Source organism: Lissotriton vulgaris, chromosome 10 (genome assembly GCF_964263255.1).
Source record: "Lissotriton vulgaris chromosome 10, aLisVul1.2, whole genome shotgun sequence".
In the NCBI taxonomy this organism is placed as follows: Eukaryota; Metazoa; Chordata; class Amphibia; order Caudata; family Salamandridae; genus Lissotriton; species Lissotriton vulgaris.
The window spans coordinates 749,211,609-749,235,815 of NC_141698.1; the positions used below are offsets into that span (position 1 = coordinate 749,211,609).

The following is a 24,207-nucleotide window of genomic DNA, read 5'->3' on the forward strand; positions in this document are numbered from 1 at the left end:
CACAAACGGCAGATCCACTGAGCAAACAGGCAGCCATGTTTGAAGTACCGCTTAAAAGGTGAAGATGTCAATAAGTAAAGTGAGATGTCAATTGCCGGTAATATTGGTTTTGAAATTAGAGCAGATTAATAGTAAATGTTTGTTTTTTTACCAACATTTTTTTCTCTATCCCTTTAATAGAAAAAACATATTCTACTTGATTTTATTATATTTGTCAGGCTACGAAACATCCTGACTCGGTGTTTAGTACTTTAGCAAACTGGTTAGCTATCGATACATTTTACCACTTCATTTTTACTTTGCAAATGGGGTGATGGTATTCGGATATGACTATTTCGTTAGTTCCCGGTAAAGTCTTGCGATAAAGCTTCCACTTTCACCATGAACACGGTTTCCTCTTTTGGTGTCTTTTTCACGAAATCTTTTGTATGGCAGAAAGTTCCATTATTTTCAGCGATTGGTGCCAAGGCCATCGTTGCACAAATGATGTTGATAAGTACACAATGGGGGGTCTACTAGACGCAGGTTTTCTTTTTGCCCTTTCATTCTAGTTAAAGAGAAAGCAGATGTGGAAAGACTACATTTCCCAGGATGCTGTAGGCGGTGTCAGTCGGCTAGGCAGGGGTGTGAGGAGGTGAACCGTGTATGTGAGAGCGAGGCTGGCAATCCCAGAATCCCTGGCGGGAGGGCGGTGGTAACCGGGCTGTGGCTGGAGACGGGAGGGGGATGCTGTAAAATGGCAGAGCTGCAGATGCTGCTGGAGGAGGAGATCCCTGCCGGCAAGCGGGCGCTCATCGAGAGCCATCAAAATCTGACACGGGTGGCTGACTACTGCGAAAACAACTACGTGCAGGTAAGAGCAGGGGCGGCCGGGGAATGTGGGCGCGGCGGGGCCATTGCTGACCAAGGAGGAAGCACTACAGGAAGTGCAGACTATTCAGGGCAGGGGCAATATAACGCAGCCCTTTTTCCCGTAGATGAATATCCACATCCTCCCTTATGGATTCTCGCCTGAATGATGAGCTTGCCCTAGAAGTACTGAAGGGAGTATGCAGAAACACTGTTAGGGAGTGTACATTGTAAACAAGGAAGAGAGAGGTCATATACACAAGCAGACAGGCTTATGGAGGGAAGTAATAAACAGCTAGAACCGGAAACCGGCACCAGGGACCCATAGCAGCCACTAGCAGAGTTACTGACCATTTGTACCAAACGATGGCTAGTTCGAGGCTTGTCGTATGCTTTAATAGACCTGGTTAAATGTACATCTCGGGACATGGAGTGTCATTTTATACACCAAGCGAAATAGGAAGGGCTCGGGTGCATCCATAAACAGGGACATTGAAGGCGGATGAGGAGGTATGCTGCACACGTCTACAGATAGGCGTGGGTCGTTCCTCCGTGAGACAGGCATGAATCAGATCCAGATATAGGCATTTAACGCCGTCATGTACGCTCAGAGAATGACAGAGGCTGGAGCCACACACCTTGAACTAGTAAAGCGACAGTCCTTTATAACATGAGACGAGCAAGAAGTGAAACCTTGCATAGTAAAGTTTGGCAAGTTGTGGGTTTGTGTACCCCAAATAACTGGTAAGGGGTAAAGTCGCATAGAGTGTGTCAAAGCCAGACTTTGGGAAGATGGTTTATTTTGAGATTGGCAATAATTGGAATTGTGTACTGTGAGAGAGACTGATTGGGAGCGGGGGTAGGGGGGCGTGTTATGCAGCTCAGAGATTTGGATCTGGAAGGCCCAGAGACGGGTGATAATGTACTTCCACAGATGAGCGGAGTTATGCAATCCTAGAGATAGACAGAACTCTGTCTCTGTACCCAGTGACGCTTGAGGTCCAGTTTGCGCATGATACAAAAATCGTCAGGTTGGGAGTGTCATTATTTGACTGATTATTTGTTGAGCGCTCCTAGATTAAGGTACACGGTATCCTGTCTCAAAATACCGTAACGCAGACTGTCATAGTGCTGGGGAATATGTTATGGCCTGTGAACGTGGCAAGCCAAAATGATGGAAGGCTTTGCTTAGTACAAGGTTGCACAGGTGTCACCGGACACTGATGCTTGCAAATGTGCATTGCATCTTCTCTCTGTCATGCTATAGAGAATTACCGGGTTCTGTGTGTGGGGGAATCAGATTCCTCTCTTTGCAGTTTGCCTTTAGAGCCTCTACCAATGTGCACCCACCTCGCCTCTCACTTGCCCGATCTGCATTCACAAAGACTTTGGCCTTCAGTCTGGTCCCAATAAACGCCTGTGCCTGAGCTGGTTGAAACATTATCAGGAGTGCTTCATCGTGCCGTATCCCTGGCATGATCTGATCATGAGGTGCTTTGATTTGCGGAGCGTCCTAAAACAAATGCAGATGCCAGAGAGCTAAGGTTAGTTCTGGGTATCTCAGGGGGTATGCACTTGGCAGCGTAGGCAGTACTTTGATTCAGGTTCCCTCAGGTCAACAGACCTAGCTGTATTTTACAGTTGAGGCAATACGAAGTTCCAGGGAAAGAGTAAGCCTGACTGATCCTACCACACTAGAAACCAAATCTGGGTAGCGACTCTTGGTGGAAGCACTGCTGAATCTAGACCTTCTCAGTACCGCAGGGAAAACCTGTACATGTCCCGAGTTGTTTTCGTGGGATGTTGAGGATCCTCTTTGTTTAATGTCTAGGCCTGAAGAAGTTGGAAAGATTGCTATATGCGAATGGGATGGTTCCAGAGGTACAAAGCACATTTAAAATCTGTTGCAGAGATGACAGTGCTTCAAATCCCAGTCTGTAAATTCTCAGTGTCCCCTTGCCATTTGTGTCCCCGGCTCTATGGGCATCTTCTGCGTGGGCAACATACAACATTGACTCTGAATTTATGAGCTAATTAATCAATCAATTGGGGTTATAAAGCGCACTACTCACCTGTGAGGGTCTCAAGGCGCTCGGGGGGAGAAGGTGGGGGGAAGCTGCGGATCGGTCTTTGAGCCAGGTCTTGAGGTCCTTCCTGAAAGTGTGCAGGTTTGGGGAGCGTTTGATGTTCATTGGGAGCTCGTTCCAGGTCTTAGCTGCGATGCGGGAGAACGTTTTCCCGCCTGTTCTGTTCTTGCGGATCCGGGGGACTTCTGCCAGGGCGGCATCGGAGGAGCGGCGGTTTCTCTTGGGTACGAGGAAGGATAGTCTCTTGTTGAGGTATTTGGGTCTGATTTTGAGGAATTTGTAGGTGTGTGTTAGGAGCTTGAAAGTGACCCTCTTCTCTATAGGGAGCCAGTGGAAGTCTCGTAGGCGTTGTTATGTGTTTGTGGCGTCGAGTAAGAGTTTGACGGCGGCATTCTGGGTGGTCTGGACTCTGTGTAGAAGAGAACGGTTGATTCCAGCGTATAGGGCATTGTCGTAGACAGTCTGTTGGTAATGAGCGCATTGGTGACGGTCTTTCTGCAGTCGGGGGGATTCATTTGAAGGTCTTTCAGAGGATGCGCAGGCAGTTGAAGCTGGTAAAAAGCGACAGCGTTGACCTGGTGGTTCATGGAGAGGGAAGAGTCGAGGAGGATGTAGAGGTTGCATGCGTGGTCTGTAGGAGTGGAAGGGTTCCCGAGGGCGGAGGGCCACCAGAAGTTGTCCCGGGAGGAGTTGCAGGGTCCGAGGATGAGGACCTCGGTCTTCTCCGAGTTAAGTGATGTCTCTCGTCGGTTTGCTGAAATTGTCTTAGAGGTCCTTGATCTTATGGTGGAAGTATGTGCTGAGCTTGTCACAGAGTTTCTGGGAAGGTGTGACGTCTGTGGCTTCGCTGGGCGGCTTTGTGAGCTGCTGTATGATGCTGAACAGTTCTTTGGCGTTGGCCAGGATTTTGTCCTTTATGAAGGTCCGTTTGGTGTCTCTCATTTACTGGTGGTATTCCTTCAGGGCGCTCCTGTGGTGGTTTTCTGGTTTCGCCATGTTTTCTCTAGGCATCTGAATGAGCGTCTGGCTTCCTGTAGTTCAGTGGTGAACCAGGCAGCCTTCAGGGGGTGTTGCTTGGCGGAGTGCGAGTATGTTGGCTCATTGGGCGATCCAGCGGTGGAGTTCTGTGGCTGCAGAGTTGGTGTCGGTTGTGGCACTGGGGGGGTCTTGGGGTAGGGTGGTGTTGAGGAGTTCCTCTGTTATCCAGTTTCTTTGTGGCGGTCGCAGGGTGGGCGTGGGTGGTGTTGAAGGTGAAATGGCCGGTGGTGGTCCGTCCAGGGCAGCTGGGTGGTGTGGCTGAACCGGATGTTTGTTCCTCCTGCGAAGATCGGGTCCAGAGTGTGTCCAGCTCTGTGCTTGGGTGTGTTGACCAACTGCTTTAGTCCGAGGCTATCGAGGAGAGTGGCGGAGTGGGGGTTGTTGAGGTGGAAGTTCAGGTCCCAGAGGAGGATGTAGTCCATAGAGATGATTGCGTGGAGTGCGGCGAGCTCGGCGATGGTGGTTGCGGACTGGCTGTGAGGGCCTGGTGGTCTGTAGAGGAGGGTGCCATGTAGCGTGGTCCTGGGGCTGGTCTGCATCTGGAAGTGGAGGTGTTCTGTGTTGCAGTGGGGGTCGCTCGTGCTGGATGTGGAAAGTTAGCGGGGGGTCTTGTGTGCAATGGTGAGCACGTTCAAATACAATCACCAAAGGTGTTGGGATTTAAATGTTTGGGTCCTGGAATCCACTTTAGTCCCCAGTTTGTGTATTGCGTTCCTTTGAATGCTAACATTTTGTTAACTTTCTGTGGTCCAGTTTCTGTTTGATTTTCCCTCGATTGGAGCACAGTGTTAATTCAGATGCAGTCCAAATCACTTATCAGGGATTCCTTGGGCTGATGGCTCGTAATGTTAGCTGGATTTGTTTATAAAAAATTTCAGTCGTTAGAGCTCATTTGCAGACTGGATGAAGGCACGCATGTTTTGGGACGAAAAATAACTTTATTTTATATTTGAACATTGTTTTATATTTTAGCCCTAGTCTTATTGTTCTGACATAGTTAAGGTGCATACTACAATATGCACGTTATAGAACCTTTTGTTTTACTTATTGAAAGCAATAGTTTTAAGACTAACTTAAGCACCATAACTGCCAGTTCTTCATGTACTTGGTGTATAGGCATTCCTTCAATTTTACAACACAAAACTAGTGGCCCTTTCACAGTTTCTCTCCTTGAACTGGGAGAGATGTCACTCGGAAACTACTGGATTCTTTTGCATGGTTTAACCAGGCCTATAATCCAGAAATATTGTCTGGAAGCAAAAGACACACTATCCAAAGTTCTGATGTGCCTTGTGCAACTTACCACTAAGGTGGGGTTTTTGGGGGCATGCAAGGGTGAGATTTCACAGTGCATCGTAATGCAGAAGGCGGAAAAGCTTTCCATTTGGATTAAGGGCCGGTCTCCGTCTGGCAAACAGGCCCATGGAGCCAGCCGGAATGACCGTCCAGTTTCACTTCCGGCCGGCAGCATCATAATCAGCCCGCCTGGATTTGAAACTGACGATGTCGCTCGTAAGGCCTCCGTCCAAAGGTCGGAGGCTTTACGAGCGACATCGTAATAGGCCCCTATGTGAGAATAAGAAAACGTTCTGAATGCATTGTGAAGAAAAAACAATGAAAGGACAGATTATATTATTATGAATAATGACTAAAATCCGTCTAACACTTGAAAAATACTTTAACCCTTAATGGTTTCAATTGCATTCATTTTTTTTATATTCCATATCTTAATATCCTATCAAACAGCACTGTGCAGAATCTTTATTGGTCGATCTCTTCAGATAACACATTGCATTATTTAAAATATAAAGCAAACAAATGATGGACGGAATGCTGACAATGCAATCGTTCTCTCCCAGTCAAAAGATCTGGGTTAAATCCATCGTTCTTTTGCCCACTACACCACCCCAGTTTGGACCCAGCCATATGCAAATCAGTCTTGCCCCCGTGCCCCATGGGAATAGTCCAGACCGAACTGCCAGGCCAGGTTCTCCCTGGAACGAAAACAAGCATCCTTGGACCGGTTTCAGGGTATGTCCCCCCCCTTCTTCAGCCAGGCTAGCTTGAATCCAGTGGCACAGGGAGCAAGGGACCCACGTCTGGGCATACCCATCCCACTTACGGCGAAAAGTGTTACAGCAAACAAATGATGGACCATATGCTGAAGATGCAAACATTCTCCTCCAGTCAAAAGATCTGAGTTAAATCCATCGTTCATTTGCCCAATACGCCACCCCAGTTTGGACACAGCCATATGCAAATCAGCCTTGACCCTGTGCCCCATGGGAACAGTCCAGACTGAACAGCCAGACCAGGTCCTCCCTGTTTGCTGTAACATTATTTAAAATATACAGCACTTGACCACTAACTCAACAGAAAAAAAGTGTGTACCAATAATTTGTTAGATAAATATGACAAACTAGCATTTCATTTTAGTTATCAGTGGTCTGTAAAAGGTGACATGTTAGAGAGATCTAGTGTGTTGACACTTTTACAGAACTGTTATACTTAATGTAGTTTTACAACCCATGAACGGCACAGAGTAGCCAACACCCTGTACCCTAATTTCAAATGCAGGTTTCCCAAAGCCATATCAGGCAGTTGTAGTATAAAAAAGAGCATTGGAATATTGAGGGCTCCATTAGACAAGAAATGGCCCTAGGCTAGTAGTGGTTGGCCTTCTGCCGTAACAATCTAATATTTGTCTTTGTGATCTCACTTTTTAATTTAGGAATCCTACCCTGATGGGGTGGAATGCTGTACCCTTATTTCCCATTGGCCTATTCCTGTTATTGAAAGCCCTCTGCCATTGGTATATCTATAACCTAAGAATTGGTTTAGCCCTAGGCAGTAGGCTATATAGTTACACCCCAATCTGCCTCTCCATGCTTGCATAACTGGTCATTGATGTTAGACTAACACGTTGGTAAACTTTCCTTTGTGTGGCTTCACTAAATGACATTCAGGGTACTCCCAAACTTAATCTCAGACTTTTCAAGAGCCTTTGTCATTCACGAACTTCAACAGGCCTGTAACTTAAAATGCTTATTTTAAGTCCCACCGTCAAACAATGAAGGTTTTAGTATTGTAGTATTAGAAATAAGGTTTGGGTTAAGATTGCTTGAAGGCACAGGTTATTTTGAAGATCGGAGTAGGTTGAGAGGTGCCTTTATAAATGGGCAAGTACTAGGTGAGAAGTTAGGCTGGAAATCTGCTTAATGTTCTGCTAAAGGATCAGTTTAGTTTAGAACCCTCTACTTAAGCGAAGGGGAATGGCTAACATTAGTGTTGGGGTGTTGAATAGGGTTAGCATTGTTGGAGCTGGGCTCTTCATTCTTGAGTTTTTCATAATTTCTTAAAAAATGCTTTATTGCATTCTTCATTAGTAAAACTTGGGAAGCTAGCGTTAAATAAAAAGACTTTGTTTCTAAGTAACAACTTCCTAAAATATTTGTTCATTAGCCTCAATCCAATCTAGGAAGAAGAAGGAACTTCACAAACTACAAATTGGCCATTTTGTGACGGAAAAGGCATGCTACTGTTTGAAGAATTCCAGAAAGAATGTAGCTGTGTAGTTGTCTTTATGGGGCAGAGGTATGGGGTATTGCCAAATGTTCTTGCGTCCAATCGGAGGTAAACAGATTTTGTAGAAAACTCTTGAGCACTCCAATCTCCACTCCCCTGTATTTATGCCACAGTGTACTAAAATTCGGATATATTGCAGATTTTGTAAGGGCACGCCCTGCACTATTCTGGCAGCTTTAATGAAGAACCCTGAACCATCTCTCACAAGGGACATAATAGATGATCGTATTCGTTGTGAGAAAGGGATGGATAGTACATGGCTTGCTGGGGTCGTTAAGAGCTTGGAAAGCGTCAATTTTGGTAGATTGTTTTTTAATCCGAACACAGCCACAATAGTTGATAAGAAAGTTTTACAGCACTGTACACACTTTATAGCGCAGAAAGACTAGAGAGGGAATATGAGAAACCAACTGTTGCTATGTTTTTTACCCATCGAGTATCCTGAAATACTGTCTACTTAGTTACATTGAATTACCAATGTTCCAATGGAAGAGAGGCCTCCTCTTCCGTCTAAGAGCTGGGACTTTAAGATATTTGCTCTGCTTTCCCTTTGTGTATAATGCAAAACTTGACTCCCTGCCATGCCCATGTGATGGTCCTAGCGGACAAACACTTCTACACTTTTTATTCTTCTGTAAATATTATATGAAATATGCACAATGGCTGTTCCATTTTTTTTTAAAAACTGTTACCTATTAAATTAACTGGTGCTCTCAATTGTATACTCAAATTAATGATGAAGTGGCCCATTGGCACATTTTTGCGAGTAGCTACGGGGGCTCGGAAATCTATGTGCGACCTATGAAGTTACTCGTATTTTGCTATCCACAATATGCACTTTACCCATATTTACTGTATTTTGCCATATTATGAACTCGACACGCTATTTATTTTTTTCTAAAGTGTTTTTACCGTGTATATGTTTTACTTTTATGGATACGTTGTTATTCGAATAAAGTCTTTGGATTGGATTGGTAGGTGTTTTTATATTAAAGAATAGTAGCCACAAATAAGTTTGAAACTAGTAAAGAAATGTCTTTATTAATTTTTACAATGGAATTAGTTTTACTACCTGCTACCTTAACTTGTATTAACCCATCTCCTCTTTCAATTGTTTAAATATAACAAAGTTGCGATCATATACTGCATGTAGTATTTTGTCTTCTACAGTGTCAGAATAAAGCTAGTTGCAATGCAATAAGCTGCTGTATTTATAAACACTTATTGATTTGTTTACTGTAGTAAATTTGAGGATTATTGAGTTTGTGAACCTGTATAATGAAACAACCAGTGCTTCTTTAGTAAAGTAGATTTGGGTTGTAAGTTGGGCCTCCTATGTGAGAGTTTATAATTGTCCCTCAGTAATGATGTCTCTGAAGGCAAATATATTAGCGACCGTCTCTGTATCACTTGACAAATGGAACTGGACTGTTTGGGTGCATTGAACACAAGCCTGTAGGTCAGGGGTCTCCAACCTTTTCTGTAGTGAAAGCTACTTCTGATCAGTGAAAATTGAGTTACTGAAATCCAAGCCAATTGGGCATTATTCCCAGAACCCCACGCCCACCTTCATTGACTTTAAGCTTAATGTTCACAGAGCCAGATACTAAAGTTTTAACTAAATATTATGACCAAGGGCACTATGAAAGGACTGTCATGTGTGAGTGACAGCGTGCTCTTTGGAGATGTATGAACATGTGTGCGTATCAATAAGATATGTGTATGGATGACTGGGAGCCTGTGTCGTATATACTTGCTACACAGGACATACTACCTTTTGTCATGTGTGGCACAGTTTGTTAAATGTATAATACAAGCATAGAACAATTTTTTTAAATGGAAGAAATGTATAGTGCAGAAAAATGTTCTGCAAAAATTTTCATAATATAGAGCATCTTTTCTGCACTTTTAATTTCTTCCACTTGAAATAATGGCTTCATTTTTCAGTTATAAATATGGTACCATGTCTACCAGCCACTCAAAGCTAGATGCCTGCTGTGTGTAAAGACAACACATTGAAATGGGAGAAAATAAAAATGAAGAGTTAACTTTGTTTTTATAAATTCCATAACTTGCATGTAAAGGTCAAGAGGGCACTTGTGGCCCTCTTGACCTTTACATGCCCCCCCCCCCCCGGGAGAACAGCAGCACGAACTGCTGTTTAGTTGCTGAGCTCTAATGTTCAGATTTTTTTTATACATGAGTAAGCATTTATTAACCTGCAAATAAATGCTTGCCCATTATTTAACATTTTGTAGACCTCTTTACCACCCACCCAGACCCCCCACCTCCTCCCTTCCGGCATCAGTGCTGCCTTCGGACACACCTCAGACCGCACTTTGTGGCCCCTGTGCAAATGTTTGCATTTATGAGAGGAATTGAAAGTGAAGATACATGCTTCATTAAACATTAAGATGTAACTGGCTTACCTTTAAATTTCTCACATAAAAAAACACAATTTTTTTGTTAGAAGTATTAGCCCAATTACTTCGGCCACTGTGACCAAGAGACCGGCTGGTTGACAGTTTGAAATGGAAGAATACTAAAATGAAGAGTTAACTTAATCATTAAGGTAATTTCATCACCTATTTAAACCATTCAGAAACATCATTTTGTTCTCAACTCCAATATTGACTTCACAAGGACTTTTATTTGAGAGCTAAATTCTTCAGTGCTTCACCTCTGTGCCCTGCCTGGCCCAAAAATGTGAATGAGCACAGCTCATTACCAGGCCCAGCTATTTGCAGCCTGATGTCTACTTTGTAAAATACAGTCTTTCCTTAACCTTACAACGAAAAGGCAACCCTGTGCTTATTTAAAAATGTACGTGAGGCTGTTAGTAACTCTGAAGGTGTCTGTGAGCTACTGGTAGCTCACGATCGACTGGTTGGAGACACCTGCTGTAGGTCCTAAAAATTAAGACCGAGATTTAGCAGGAAATGTTTTGTTACAATAGTGAGAACGTAAATCCGTTATTAAAGTAATTTTTTTCAATTTGAAAAAATGTAATACAGTCCTGGTTTGTGCACAGGTAGGGCAGTGGACCAGTCCACAAACCTATGCTACAGCAGCAGGAGTCTGGATTTAAAGAGATACTGTAGCCCTATGTCTGGGATGGGGGCTCCATTTTCTTTGCTGGCTAGCTACAGAAAGATCTGAAATGAAGAATCCCAGAAAGTGAGAAACTTAAGAAGAAAACTAAGGGGCAGACTGACTCTAATCAATCAGAAATGCTTAGCTGAAGAGAAAAAAATAATCCTGCGAGTTGAGGTAATATATAACAAGCAACAATTTAAACATAGTTCTGTAGCTCCAGAGTTGAGACACACTGTTGCTAAATGCTAGATCATAGTATGTAATTTATACGTTGTGATGCAGAATTATATGCGGCCCTGTCAGCGTCATCTTTCCATGAGTTAAAGAGCAGGTGGCATTGGCTCTGTGCTTGTCCTAGTCTACAGCAGTTAGAACCTAGCCAGTCATCTGTAAAGAATGATGTGCTTTTGACCCTTTTTTTGGCTTAAATGCTTCAACATAGATCTACATGGACATGCTCATTTTAGAAAACTGCGGATTTTCTAGTGTCAAACTGATTGGCTTGCTGAAGTTCATTGTCCCACTTAATGTTGGTAATCCCTTGACTAAGCCTGCGGCAGGAATCTGGTGTAGTCTTGAGTAGGTATTGACAACTATTAAGAGCAAGGATCATTTTACCAATGGATGACTAATCCTAAACCTGGAGAGAAAAAGTAAGTGGTGTGCATGGTCAAGAGATCCATGGCAAGCAGGAAGACCTCTATGATCTAACAGGTAAATTCAAAGCCCTGCGCTGGAGGATACTACCATATACTAACTTCTTGAAAGAATGGGCATTGTTACTTTACTAATTTATGATGGAATGTAGTCATCTTACACCACACTTAAAGATTCATGACGAGTGACTTGAAGAGGTGTTGGTTGTGTGATGAGATTTGCGAACGTGTGATCTCTCTGATAAGTTCGAGGTCTCTGGTACAGTGATTTAAAAGCAGCATCCCTGATAGTCTACATTCAAAAACAAAATTAAAAACATGCCTATGGAAGACTTAGTTCACTATTACCATGCCCGCCTAGGGTGCACCTTCCCATATCCATTTCACTTTTTTGAAGTTTGCATACATGTGGAGCTTGATGGTACAAGAAGACCCTCTTCGTACAAAAATTACAGCAGCACTTTACTTCACCCATGAATTGTCACTTTTTTCTTCTCCCGGCTATCATTGGCTGAAATGGGAATAAATGTTTTTGAAGTATTTTTGGCCAGATGTCAACCAACCAGACACTCTCTCCAAACTGTTTTCGAAATTGGGCATTTAGCCATTCTGCAAAATATTATGGTCCAAATTCTGGCCGCACGAAAAGAATGTCATAGTGGGTAATTAAATGGACTGATTTGTTCAGCTAATTAATTGTATGGCACTCCTTTCAACCTGAATTACCTCTAATTGCTGAGGGAGGACAGGGGAGATGGTGACCAGTTCAGTTCAAAAGGCTTTATTCGATTGATGAATAGCAATCCTAAAATCACACAATATAAAATACATAAACAATTTCATAGGAGAAAATTCATAAAATCATGTTAGATGTTACCGTATTTCATTATTAAAAGAAGGGAAACCATCATTTCTGTGCAAAAAGCGTTGAAGTAAACAGATTTCCTGAGATGCAGAATTTTTTTTCAAAAAGGCTATGGTTTTTAGAACACTGTTTTTACTATCTAAAAGTTGTAATGACAATAAAGCAGGATGACATTGACGTAACCCAGACTGTTTTAGTATCAGTCCCAACACCAACCTTCTAACAGTGGAAAATAATTCACAAAATAAAATGACATGGATCGTAGATTCAGGGGAAATATTATCACAAGGGCAAGGCTGGAGGACTTGCGACCAGTCGTTCATAACAGGAAGAATGACTAGTCTATGAAAGACCCCCAGCCAAAAGCGGGTTAATAAAAACCCATCGTAAGCACCGGGAACAAAAATTAAATAGGGCTGAATATTAAAAGTAGTTAAAATCAATTGATTATGCAGGACTGTGGGCTTAAACATTTCGGATGTCTTTCTAAGAGTGTCCAAACAAAACAGGTGATGGACCGAATGTGGATCAATGTCACACATTCATCCCAGTCCAAAGATCTAGGTCCAAATCCTTCGTTTTTTTTTTTTTTTTGCACTCCACACCACCCTGGGTTAGACAATGGCAATATGCAAATCAGTTCTGACCCTGTGCCCCATGGGAACAGTCCAGTCCGAACTACAAAAGCCATGTCCTTCCCAGAACGGAATCAAGCATCCGAGGACCGGACTGGTAAGAGGATTTGAAAAGTACTCTAAGTGGCCAAGATCCTTTAAAAAATTATAAATGTATCTTAGCCAAGGAATCCTCATTACTCCTTCCAATTTCAAGATGTCTAAAAGAATATCTCTGTTCAGTTTAGTTTCCTCTTTCGTTCACAGCCTGTGTCACAATAATAGCACAGGGTCTAGTTTAATTAAGTCAGAGATAAATGGAAGATCTAGCTCTGCATGACAAATACATCCTGAAGTGCCATTTGGAACGGCTAAGATATATTTTAAAAAGGAGTTTTCTACTGTGTGAATAGGAGTAAGGTCAGCAAACCCCCAACCCCCACTCCCATAAACCGCATTAGAGACACACTTTGCCTTATATATTTTAATGAGTTCCTCTGGAGGTCTTTTACCCAATTTCCTGGCAAAGATAGTAAGGGCAGATGTGGTGTATAAAAATGCCAATTTTTTTGCTACTACAGCTTGTACCCAGGAGTCATTCTGGGAAAAGAGGCTACCCAAATAAGATCATTTTTTTTAGTAGCCTCAATCTTTTGTCCTGCAATAAACCGATCTTTGTTTTTCTTAAAACCCCTACCACAGCGCATAAGTTTTTCAAGAGTTTACCCTTAATCCCAGAAATTTCATGAAGAGGGAAAAACAATCCAAAACGCGCTGAAGGACTATTGTGTGCATGGCATCAGCACGGCATCTTCCGCATCAGGAGGGCTGGGATTGGGCGGCCGGCTACTTGAGTAAAATCTTGATTTATTTTTACACAAGGCTTCCTCAAGCCCATTTATATACAAGTTAAAAAGGAATGGAGCCAAGACACAGCCCTGTCTGACTCCACTCCTGATCAAAAAAGCAGCCGAACGCTCGCCCTTCAGACCGCAGCGCACACGTGCCTTAGCGTCACTCTAAAAACGCTTAAGAAAATAAATAATATTCTCATCAACCCCCAGATCTCCCAGTAGTTTCCATAATTTGGTGTGGACCACACAGTCCAATGCGGCTGTGAGGTCCACAAAGGCTAAAAACAGGTTCCCTCTCTTTGCCCTCGTATATTTCCCCACCAACAAGGAAAGGTTCAAACCCTGTTATACTGTCCCCACACTGGCCCGACAGCCATATTGCAGGTTTGATAGAACGGAATTTTCATCCATCCAGTTCTGAAGACGTTCCAGTATGACCCAGCCTGCTACCTTTGTAATGGCATCCAACTAGGAGATTGGTCTGTAACACCCCGGGTCATGCCTATTGCCCTTTTTGAAGATAGGCACAATGGTAGACTCTACTCAAGTATTTAGGAAATCGGTGTTACAACTAGCGTTAAGCACCTGCACAAGTAGGGGCCCCCACAGAGGAATGATCGACTTAAATATGTCTATGGGGACCCCATCCAGGCCAGGAACCTTACCGCCCTGGCTAGCATGTAAGGCCCTCTTGACTTCCTCCAGGTATATGATTGAGATGAATCCCCTGTGGAGGCCTGTGATACAAACCATTCCCTCCACTAAATCCTTGGAGTGGAGGGAATGGTTTGTATCACAGGCCTCCACAGGGGATTCATCTCAATCATATACCTGGGCAAAGTGCTTAATCCATTGATTTTCCGTTATAGCAATCTTAATCGTGGGGCCATTTTCCTTAGATAGGAATGGGATTCTAATTACCTTCCAAAAGCCTGCACTGTCTTTAGTTACTGAGGCTAAATGTAAAGCCTCCCAAGCCTTCTTCCTCACTGTATTTTTCCTATCTCTTGCCGCCTGTTTATATGCCACTCTAGCTCTCCTAATATCCAAAGTACTTCTTGGAATTTTATGCAATTCTTTTTTTAGATGAGAGTAGGTTTGAGTGCCCCTAGAGTCAAACCACCCACTCTGGGCTCTGTTATTCTTGTTTTGCCTAATGAGGGACTCTTATTACATTAGTTATTGTTAAAAAAGATGCTAATAGAGTGGCAGGGGTAGTGTCTTCACTCAGGCATGTCACTATATCTGATTTACATTTACTAACTACTGAATTAAGCATCTCTGTTTGATCTACCATAGCCCATCGCAGGGAATAACCATTTGTACTTCCAATGGCTAAATTCTCGAATAGTCGATCACTATCGTTAGTCCCTAGTATTTTCCTAGAGGGCAATGCAATAGTGAAACAGAGAGGAAAATGGTCACTAAGTGAGTTATCAGAGACCTAAAAAGAATTTAAGCTGTATCTATAGTTGCTAGAAACACACAGACACAGACGCTAAAGCTGACACTAACACTAACATTGCTTCCTTGGTCCAAGTCTCCTGGAAGCAGAAAACATCAAATTGTAGAAATAATCCCACCGTAATAGGCTATTTAGCTTCGATCGAATTCTGGCAATATTCCATGATACAGTGTGGCAGAGTGGGGATTTAACAATAGTCGGGTGATTATAAGCGGAGGTTACGCCCTCTGGTAGGGCCATGTTAAGATGTACAGGTTGAAAAGTATCATTTGAAACATCCTGAGCTCTAGTTGAAATCTCCTTACTAGGTTCACTGGGCCCTTGAACCCTCTCACTCCCTTGTTCCACTAGGAATTCGTATGAACAACTAAGTGAAGGGAGAACGGTTACAGTACCCCTGGGGATCACCCCGGATATCCGTCCTTGTAGCTCTGTTCCCACAATTCACGGCTCCGTACTTCCCACGGTAGATTTGTCAGCGATAACGACTTTACCCCCTGAGGGCAGGCTCTGTTTATCCCCCGTATCATAACTGCCCATGGCACAGTTGGAATGTGCACAGATCTCAGAGTGGAGTCAATCGTTATCTTCCAGGCCAGTTAAAACCTCGAAAGGATTGTATGTTGGTATATAATATCTTGGCTACCTATTTCCCGGATGATTTCCTGTTAAACGCTGGGGGCCTGCATTTGTTGCAGAATCTGGAGGGTGATAGAAGTATCCTAGGGTTAGTATGTTAATATCGTTGGAATTCCATTGTAACTCCTCCCAATGATAGTACGTACCAGATGTGGTGCCCTAAAGGTTAAGAGAACACAGTCTCCACTTAGTGATTTGGGGGATGTACCAACCCACCCGATCCTTCGTACCATTTCCTTACGTTGCATTTGCCCAGCGGTGACCAGGTTGGAGGGCGGAACTGCAGCATCACCTTCCGCTTCACAGGGCAAAGAGCAAGCTATTGGATTGGTGCCAGCTGTCTGAACCGATTGGTGTGTGCTACGGACCAACTCCTCCACTTTTGCTAGCCAGGCTTCTATATTAGTGATTTTTAAATGGATGGGTTCCAAAATGGTCGACATCATTGTTTCAAGTCTGCCCCAGAATTTCTCATCCTCCATTACAGCATCGGGCTTGCCTATTTCGTTCTGCTTAGTGGAACTTACTGATGCCTCAGTAGTTAACGTACACCAACAACAGATTTCCCCTTGTTCCCCAAAAAACTTGTGGTGGATTTACTCTGCTTTGTGATATTTCTACCTTTTGCCTTTAACAATTTTTGGTGAAGATTCCGCAATATGTTCTGGCTTACGTTTACATTTAGCTTTTTGGCCTCTAGTTGTAACTTTTGCCCCAGTAGTGCTGTGTCCTGTGGATGTTAAAGAGACGGTGTTCATGACTCAATCATGGGGTGCTAATTGATGATGAGATCTCGTTATTGGTTACTGCACTTGATACCGAGAGTGCGGGGGTTAAAGAAAGTCTACTCTGAGGAAGTAGGGGCTCAAGAGACAGTCTTTGTTCTGTAAGCTGGATTTTGTGTATAAGGGCAGATTCTGCCCTCAGCAGGAAGGCGTCTAAGGTCCCTACCACAGTCCTTACCTTTACTTTGATAGAAATACAGGAATTTAAAAATACGAAACAAAGTACCGTTCTCAGTTCAACGTCTTAGGGAGGTGGCCCAGCCCTGCCTCCGACTGTCTCGGACGGGCGCTGACGCCCTTGGCCCGGCCCGGCCACGCCCGCACGCGTCCCGTGCGGCAGGAGACTCAGAGCGTTTTTAGGCGCCTCCTGTGGCGCTTAGGTGTGACGCTGGTGGTGGGTGCCGGTTGAGGATGTGGGGATATGTGGTCCTGGGCAGCGGGCAGCTCGTAACATGAGCAGCGTGGGCAACGTTGCAGTCCTCGCGGACTGATGGCTGGTAAGGTCCCAGCAGGGGAAATATGTCAGCAGTGTTTCCAAAGGAAGACCTGCGCTGCGGAGACCCAGAGTGTTTTTAAGCACCTCCTGTGGCGCTTAGGTGTGACGCCGTTGGTGGGCGCCGGCCGAGGATGCTGGTATATGTGGTCCTGGGTAGCGGGCAGCTCGTAACAACAGGAGCAGCGTGGGAACGTTGCAGTGCGCGCGGACTGATGGCAGTTAAGTTTCCAGCAGGGGAAATATGTCAGCAGTGTTTCCAAAAGAAGACAAGGTGACAAGGACCAGGAGATAACAAGCATTTGCAATGCTGTAGGTCTCGCATTTACCTGAGTTTTGTAAATGCAACACCTATTGCATTACAAATGCTAGCTTGTAAAAACGTCCATGTGGCTCTGAAACTTTAAGCTAGGGAGAGGATGTAGCCTTATGGCTAGAGCGGTCAACCTAGAAGCTGGGGAACCAGGTTCGAGTCTCGGCAACGAGGCTCAACATCCTGTGATTCTGGGCAAATCACTTAATCTCCCTGTGCCTAACAAAAAATGAATGTGTCCATGTGTAACGAAACTGGTGCTCATGTAAAGCTCTCGGATATCTGATCTCTTCGGGTCTAGTTTGTGCTACATTAAACTCTAACATTAAAGTGTAAGTGTGGCATAGGGCAATGTAAAAGAAAATGAATAGTTTGAATAAAAACAATGCGCCTGCGTTTGGCCTGGCAAGTAAAGCAAATGACACTGCAGCCACTATCGGCATTCGAAAACCATTAAACAAAATAGTGCCCGGAGGCTGTAATTAAAGCCTACTGAGCAACAACACGTAAAAGGGAATGTCCTCGTGGGCGGTTACAAATTAAGACTAGGCGGTACTAAGGCGGGACTAACAAGCTTATTTACAAATTAGGGGCCACCATTTACGAAGGAGAATGGAACAAGCCAGTGACAGATGTGGGCGTGGCTTCAAGCGCATACTCCAATACAGCATGTCTCACAGAGCAGCGCATGCGCTGCCCAGTTTCGGCCTAAAAAAGAACGAATGAGGATGACTGGATACAGATATGATTCACTGTTCTCCACTGCTGGAGTTTGCTTCTTCCTATGTTATTTCTGCGACAGGAGAAATCCAGTGTACCATCGGGAGCCTTCCATCTATTTTTCTGCGAGAGCAATGATTCATTTGAATATGCAGTGCTTCTTCCACCAGGCTTTCCACATCCTACTCCTCCTTGCCCAGGACGTCATATACTTTAAAAAAAATCACGAATCAAAAGAAAAGTATCGTAGCTTCCTAAAATATTTCCATTGAGTGGTTTTTCTTGTTCCATGCGCCATGTCTCATTGCGAATGCCTCACATACATATTTCTCAGGTGGCTATACTCTTGCTGCAATCGTAATGTAGAAAGTGATCACCATCCATCAGGTGCATCTGTTTAATTCATCATGGCCCCTTAACAATTGGGTAACACGTGCACTATGCATTAGGATATCACCATGAATGATGTGCAAAGAATCAACTATGCAGCTTTTTGTTTTGTTTAGCCTTCAGGTGATCGTTGTGAATCCCTAGCGCTTGTACCAAAATTTAAGTCTAATGATGCTTGCACGTGTGCCAGAGTTTTAGACCTATGCCTCTGAACCTCTAAGGTGATGTTGACTAGAAGGAACACAATTCGAAAGCCAGGAGTGGAACATGATGTCTGTATATGCCTGTTAAATTTATGCATTACTAAACCACCGAATATGCATTCACAATATTTTCCACACTCAAGGGAGGAAGGCGTTTAATTAAAGACTTCTGGATGGGCCACAAGTATTGTTATCCTTGAAGTCCAAGTGCGAGCCCTACCTTCAAACTCTGTTATACTCTCATGAAAAGACTTTCAGATAACTATTTAAGCACTAGGTTAGAAAAGTGTGGTCTCATAGGAATGTGAACTTATTGTTCCCTGGCCAGTATTGAGGCAATATTATCAAATCCAAAGCCCAGAAGTGTAGTGGGGAACCCTAAATCTGTAAAGGGTTCGGAAGTCTGAAGTCAGTGGTGCTTTTGGTCTCTGAGGAGGAAGGTGATGGATGAGTTTTGGAATAGACTAACTTTTCAAAACTGCATCCAGGAAAAGGTATTTAGTACCGTTATTGTTCCTACATAAAGAAACTGTCTCTTGAGAGTAAAGAATTATAATTTTGGCTTGTTTTTCTACAGGCTGCTTTATGGTTACGTTGTTGTTGAATGGGATTTACCTTTCAAGTGTCCTTTGCTGTTGTACACAGAACCACCTCTCATGCTCTATGCAAACTGCCCCATACCATTTGCACTGCCCACTATCCATGTAGAATGTAGTCATCCCTGTGAGGCCATGTCTTTATGATGTTTACATGATGTCCGAGGACACTGGTGGCCTACACATTTAACATCAAGGCCTTGCTGAAAAATTAAGCCATGTATACAAACAGGTGATAGTGATAGTGTTAAAGGGGTTCTTTTATAATGGGGAATCCCATTCAAGCTTTATGTAAATCCAAAGAAGTTGCAGAACTTGTACCTCTGTTCACTTTAAGTAGATGTGTCGAGTCAGAGTATTAACTTGCAGCAAATTTGGCAACACTCATGTAAGTTGGCTTTAGCGCCTGAAGTTGCTGCATTTTTCAAAGGTGCAGTACAGCTTCATGCACAAGTGCAAATTTATTTTGTAGCATCCATGACTCCTTGCTAGCTCCTTTTTATTATTAAACCAGGATACTCAAGAGTAGTTGTGCACGCTACAAATATAACATAACTAAATGTATTTTTGCTTTACTGAGTGCTTCTTTGGAGTTTTTGGAATGCGCCAGTAGAGCCCGTTTTAGCTGTATACCTTCTAATGATAGTGTGTGTGTTACGGTGCATTATTAGTCTGTCTTCCTTGTTTTTCATTCTTACCCAAAAGGATGCTGGACAGTGTATCAACAGGTTGAGATTATGCCTTACCCCTTTTGTAGATTCAGAGCAAATACCCTAGTGGTTTTATCTGGTAGGGGATACAAAATTGTAGGATGGTAAGCGCCCACATCTTCTGCTGTTAGCAGAGTTGGGAATTTAAGCATTTCAGTTAAACGATTTTATTGCTCAGTATTTATTTTTTATCATATCGACCACACCAAAATTGGGTGCCCTGCTCAGGAAGGAATCACATGCCTTTACTTTACACTTGTTCTTGTTTCTCTGGTCCAATGTGTTTATAACATGGAGCTATTCAGAGAAGTTCACAGCATCCACAAACTGTGTAGGTTCATGTGCCATATAGGAGAGATCTGCGAACGAACACTCTAAGCCAGTACAACAATCGATTCTAGTCAGGTGACTGATTGCTTGAGCTGGTTCTCGTGGGGGCGATAAAGAAATCCCCCTTCATTGCAGGAAAGGTAAGGCACGAAAATGTGTGGATTAGTTGTGCACCCTTACCTGCTTAGCAACAAGCTTTTCAAGTGCAACTGTGTCATATCCAACCACGCCCTTGTGAAACCGTATTGATTGACTTTGGATGGTGAGCGCCTCTGAGAAGGGTGAAGGACATCTTTGATGTAATACGGAAGAGCAAGGATACTTTTTACGTTATCTGCCCACCATAATCCTTCTAGAACAATTTTCAAGGGTTTTATCACTGGAAAAAGGCACCTGTGGTTTTGGTGTGAAATGGTGGATTGTTTGATGGTTACTCATTAAAAATTTCTATTCTTATTAGATAGATTCTTGTATAATTCTAAGGTTGTTTCCACTTTTGGACATATTCTGATTTAGTGCCTTCCTGTCCTCTTTTGCTCTTGTAGGACAGAGGTTCTGTCATATGCCTGCAGACAATATCTTGTTACTAGAGTACCAATCCCCCAGTCATGTGTTTTTTTGCGAGCTGCATGTTGAAACCTATAGACCCGCTCATGAAATGGCGGAGCACATAAATACAGGAGAAACCAGAATCTAAAGTGCTGTGGGCTAGAACTCGGGCACTGACTCTGCTTTGACCTTTTTGACAAAGGGCCTCATTGGCAGTTGTGATTCACTTGCAAAGTGTAAAGTTAACCGCAGGTAATGTTTGGTTTTGAATGTAGTTTTGTCGTGGCAGCTACTCTGTTTGCACAGTCAACATGTCGGAACAGCAGAATTCTGTGATGATGGTATGTGTGTTAACCTGTTTTTTCCCGAATACGTTATTCAATTTTGTTCACTTATTTACTTTCCTACAACCATAAGGTCATGTATTTTTCAAAGCAGATTGCTTAACGGAATATCAGAGTGGTGAGATTTGATAGAAGTGGCTGATGTGGTATTCCCAGACTTTCGTTTCTTATGCTTCAGCCGTGCCATTACATGGTACGTAAGTAGAGAAGAGTATAATAATATAAGTGTTCCATAACCAATTGGAAAGCAGCCATAAAATGTTTTAAAGTGTATGTGACGCTTGGGATGGTGGGTAAGCAGTAGCACCAAGTGTTGAGGAATTGTGAAGTCTTTCTGGCTCTCCTCTCTTTCTAGTCTTTTCCACTTCTCGTCTCCATTATTCTCGTCTTTATTCTGTGATTGTTTCATTCTCCATTTCATATTACCCCCCCTAGTGTCCTCATTTTCCCTCTTTTCTCTGTGTTTGAAGTCACATGCAAAGTAAGTGGCAAGGAAGAAGCATGCACGAGCTGAGGGTTTGAGGTGAATCTTGCAACAGTGCTCCAAGTGCCGGATTTAACAAACTATTAACATTTGGGTCCTGCAAACACAACAAGAAATGTGTGTATATATTTTTCTTAGTCTCTTACTAACACAAGGTTCAATATGTCAGGAACTCCACATACTTGGAATTTAGGTATATACTCGAACACGCAATAATAAACATGAACCCTGGTCAGAAATAATAGAACGTATAGGCCACAAAATGGCTTCAACAGTCATTCTCGCGATTAAATAATATATATTGCAAGGAGAGTTCTGTGGAATTGTGAGTGGGCGTTTGTTTCTGTTTGTATGTACACACACACTGTTATATGTACACACACTGTTATATCGTGATCTGCCTCCCCCACCCTTTTCCCCTTCAGATGAAGAGGATTTGGTAAAACTAGCTTGATAACCCCAATTTTAGACCCTGGTTGTTAACTTAAAATGCACTTTTTCTGCTCCACCAATGTATCATACAACTAGTGTCATGAGCCGGCAATCACTTCATCCTCAGGAACTCTCATAAACTCAGATAGTTAATGCTTTTGGCCCTTTGTCCAAACGCCAAGTAACAGATCATTAAAAGTTCAGACCGATGGAGCTTGCCGGCAACCGTGATGGCCGCTTAAACCCACAGCTCCGCCACGCCTCTTTAAAATCCTTAATTATCCTGCATCCAAGAGCGACCGCAACAACACCCGGTCCTCCCCAGAGCACCCGATCCACTTGGGAGCCAGCGGAGCCTGCTTGGTGGAGCCACGGAGAGCATACGGACGTTACAAGACCGGAGCCCGACAGCAGGCCCGAACTCCTCGGGCTGGCGTATACTGCCAGTCCGGTGTGCGTAACTAAACGTGCCGGCAGCGAGAGGAAAGAAGGCTCGGGCTGCCCCGCGGGTCGGGCGGAAGCCACAGACGCCGGCGAGCCTCTCGGGCCCTGAGTCGCGGTGAGCGCATCAGTGGGGACACCTGAGGCCAAGTTCACGGCCCCCCCCCCCCCCACCTGGAGCCAGTACAGTAGCGCGTGGGGGAGCACCGTGAGCAGAGACGCACTGCCGGCGGATCCCTGACCGGGCCCAGAAGAGCAGAAGTAGTGGAGGCAAGCACGGTGCAACGCGAAGGGGCCTGGGGGTGCTGGTGGGTACGAGTGGCCGCCCGAGGAGACCCAGACACAGGTGCAAAGTGAGCGCTGAGATCGGCCCCCCAGATTGGAACTGTGTGATATACATTGCGGAACGCAATCGACCCTGCAGTGGTGCAGACACGACTTGTAACGCATGCCTGAGAATTTTTGCGAGGATCTGGAACCTGCTGCGTGTGCCTCTTCTCCCCCCCTGAGACCCCCTGGCGGTGGGCTGACGACGGCATTAATGACTGCCGAGGGTGCGGTGGAAACTGCCTAGGGTGCCTCGGGGCCACGGAGTGAGGAGAGCCGCGAGGTGGAAGTAGACACTGTGACATAAAGCCCCGGGCAAGGGGGGCCTGCATACTCGCTGCACCTATGGCTACGGGTGATGACGCGGCGGCGCCCCGCTCTTGAAAGCTCTGGGGTCTTGAGTAGTTACTTGGACACTGATTCCGCAACAACAAGCGTCGAAGGCCTGCGGGGGAGCAACGACCTAGAGCAGCACACGCTGTGGAGGCCGAGGGATTGGCCAGGTCGAGCCTGGAACACGGCACCAAGGAGTGGCAGGCAAGATGGGAAAGGGCAACAAAACGCAGAGTAAGCTACCCTTTTCACAGAGACGCTTGCAACAACAAGAGTCGCCAGTGGCGGACAATGCGACGGCGCGACTGGAAGAGGAGCAGGAAACGGGATCGGACATAAAAACTCTCCTTTTATCGATGGAGAAAGAGTTGCAGGCGAGTATATCATCGCTAGGCACCAAGATAGACGCACTGACCTATAGGATGGACCGCATGGCAGAGCGCTTGGATAAGCACGCGGAAAGGCTCGACATTACGGAGGGTAGATTGACAGAGGTCGAGGAGGCCCAGACTGAACTGGAAGTGGGGCATAAAAAGCTTTAAAAAGTCATCCAAACCCTACAAGACAAGATGGAGGACTTGAAGCCCATTCACGACGCTGTAACCTCCGCATTACAGGACTGCCGGAGACTACCTCAACAGGACCTATGGAATTATTCGTGGAGCGACTGCTTACCATCTTGCTAGGGGAGGGGGTATTTTCCACGATGTTTGTGGTGGAGAGGGTGCATCGCACGCAGGGCCCTCGCCCAGGACCGGGCGCTCCCCCACGTCCTATAATAGCGAAACTCATTAATTATCGAGATGGAGATACGGCCCTATGACTAGCAAAGACCCACACATCTCTGCAGTTTGAGGTTTCAGCCAATTCATTGTATCCAGACTTCTCCGCCAGGGTACAGGAGGCACGCAAACACTTCATACCATACAAGAAGCGGCTCAGGGATTTGGGCCTAGACTATGCAATGCTGTACCCGGCGAAGCTCAGGGTCAATCGGCAAGAACATTCA

The 24,207-nt window shown here is 44.4% G+C and overlaps 1 protein-coding gene across 36 annotated transcripts in view; it reads left to right on the forward strand.

Annotated features, from left to right (window-relative positions):
* The first annotated feature begins 663 nt into the window (after nt 1–663).
* The window catches only part of ABI1 (abl interactor 1), a 391,827-nt gene continuing 368,283 nt past the window's right edge, over nt 664–24,207 (forward strand). For all 36 annotated transcript variants that reach the window (XM_086941617.1, XM_086941621.1, XM_086941633.1 and 33 more), the window contains exon 1: nt 664–853. In XM_086941617.1, coding sequence (XP_086797743.1) covers nt 737–853 — 117 coding nt within the window. In that variant the 5' untranslated portion in view covers nt 664–736. The remainder of the gene's footprint in view (nt 854–24,207) is intronic.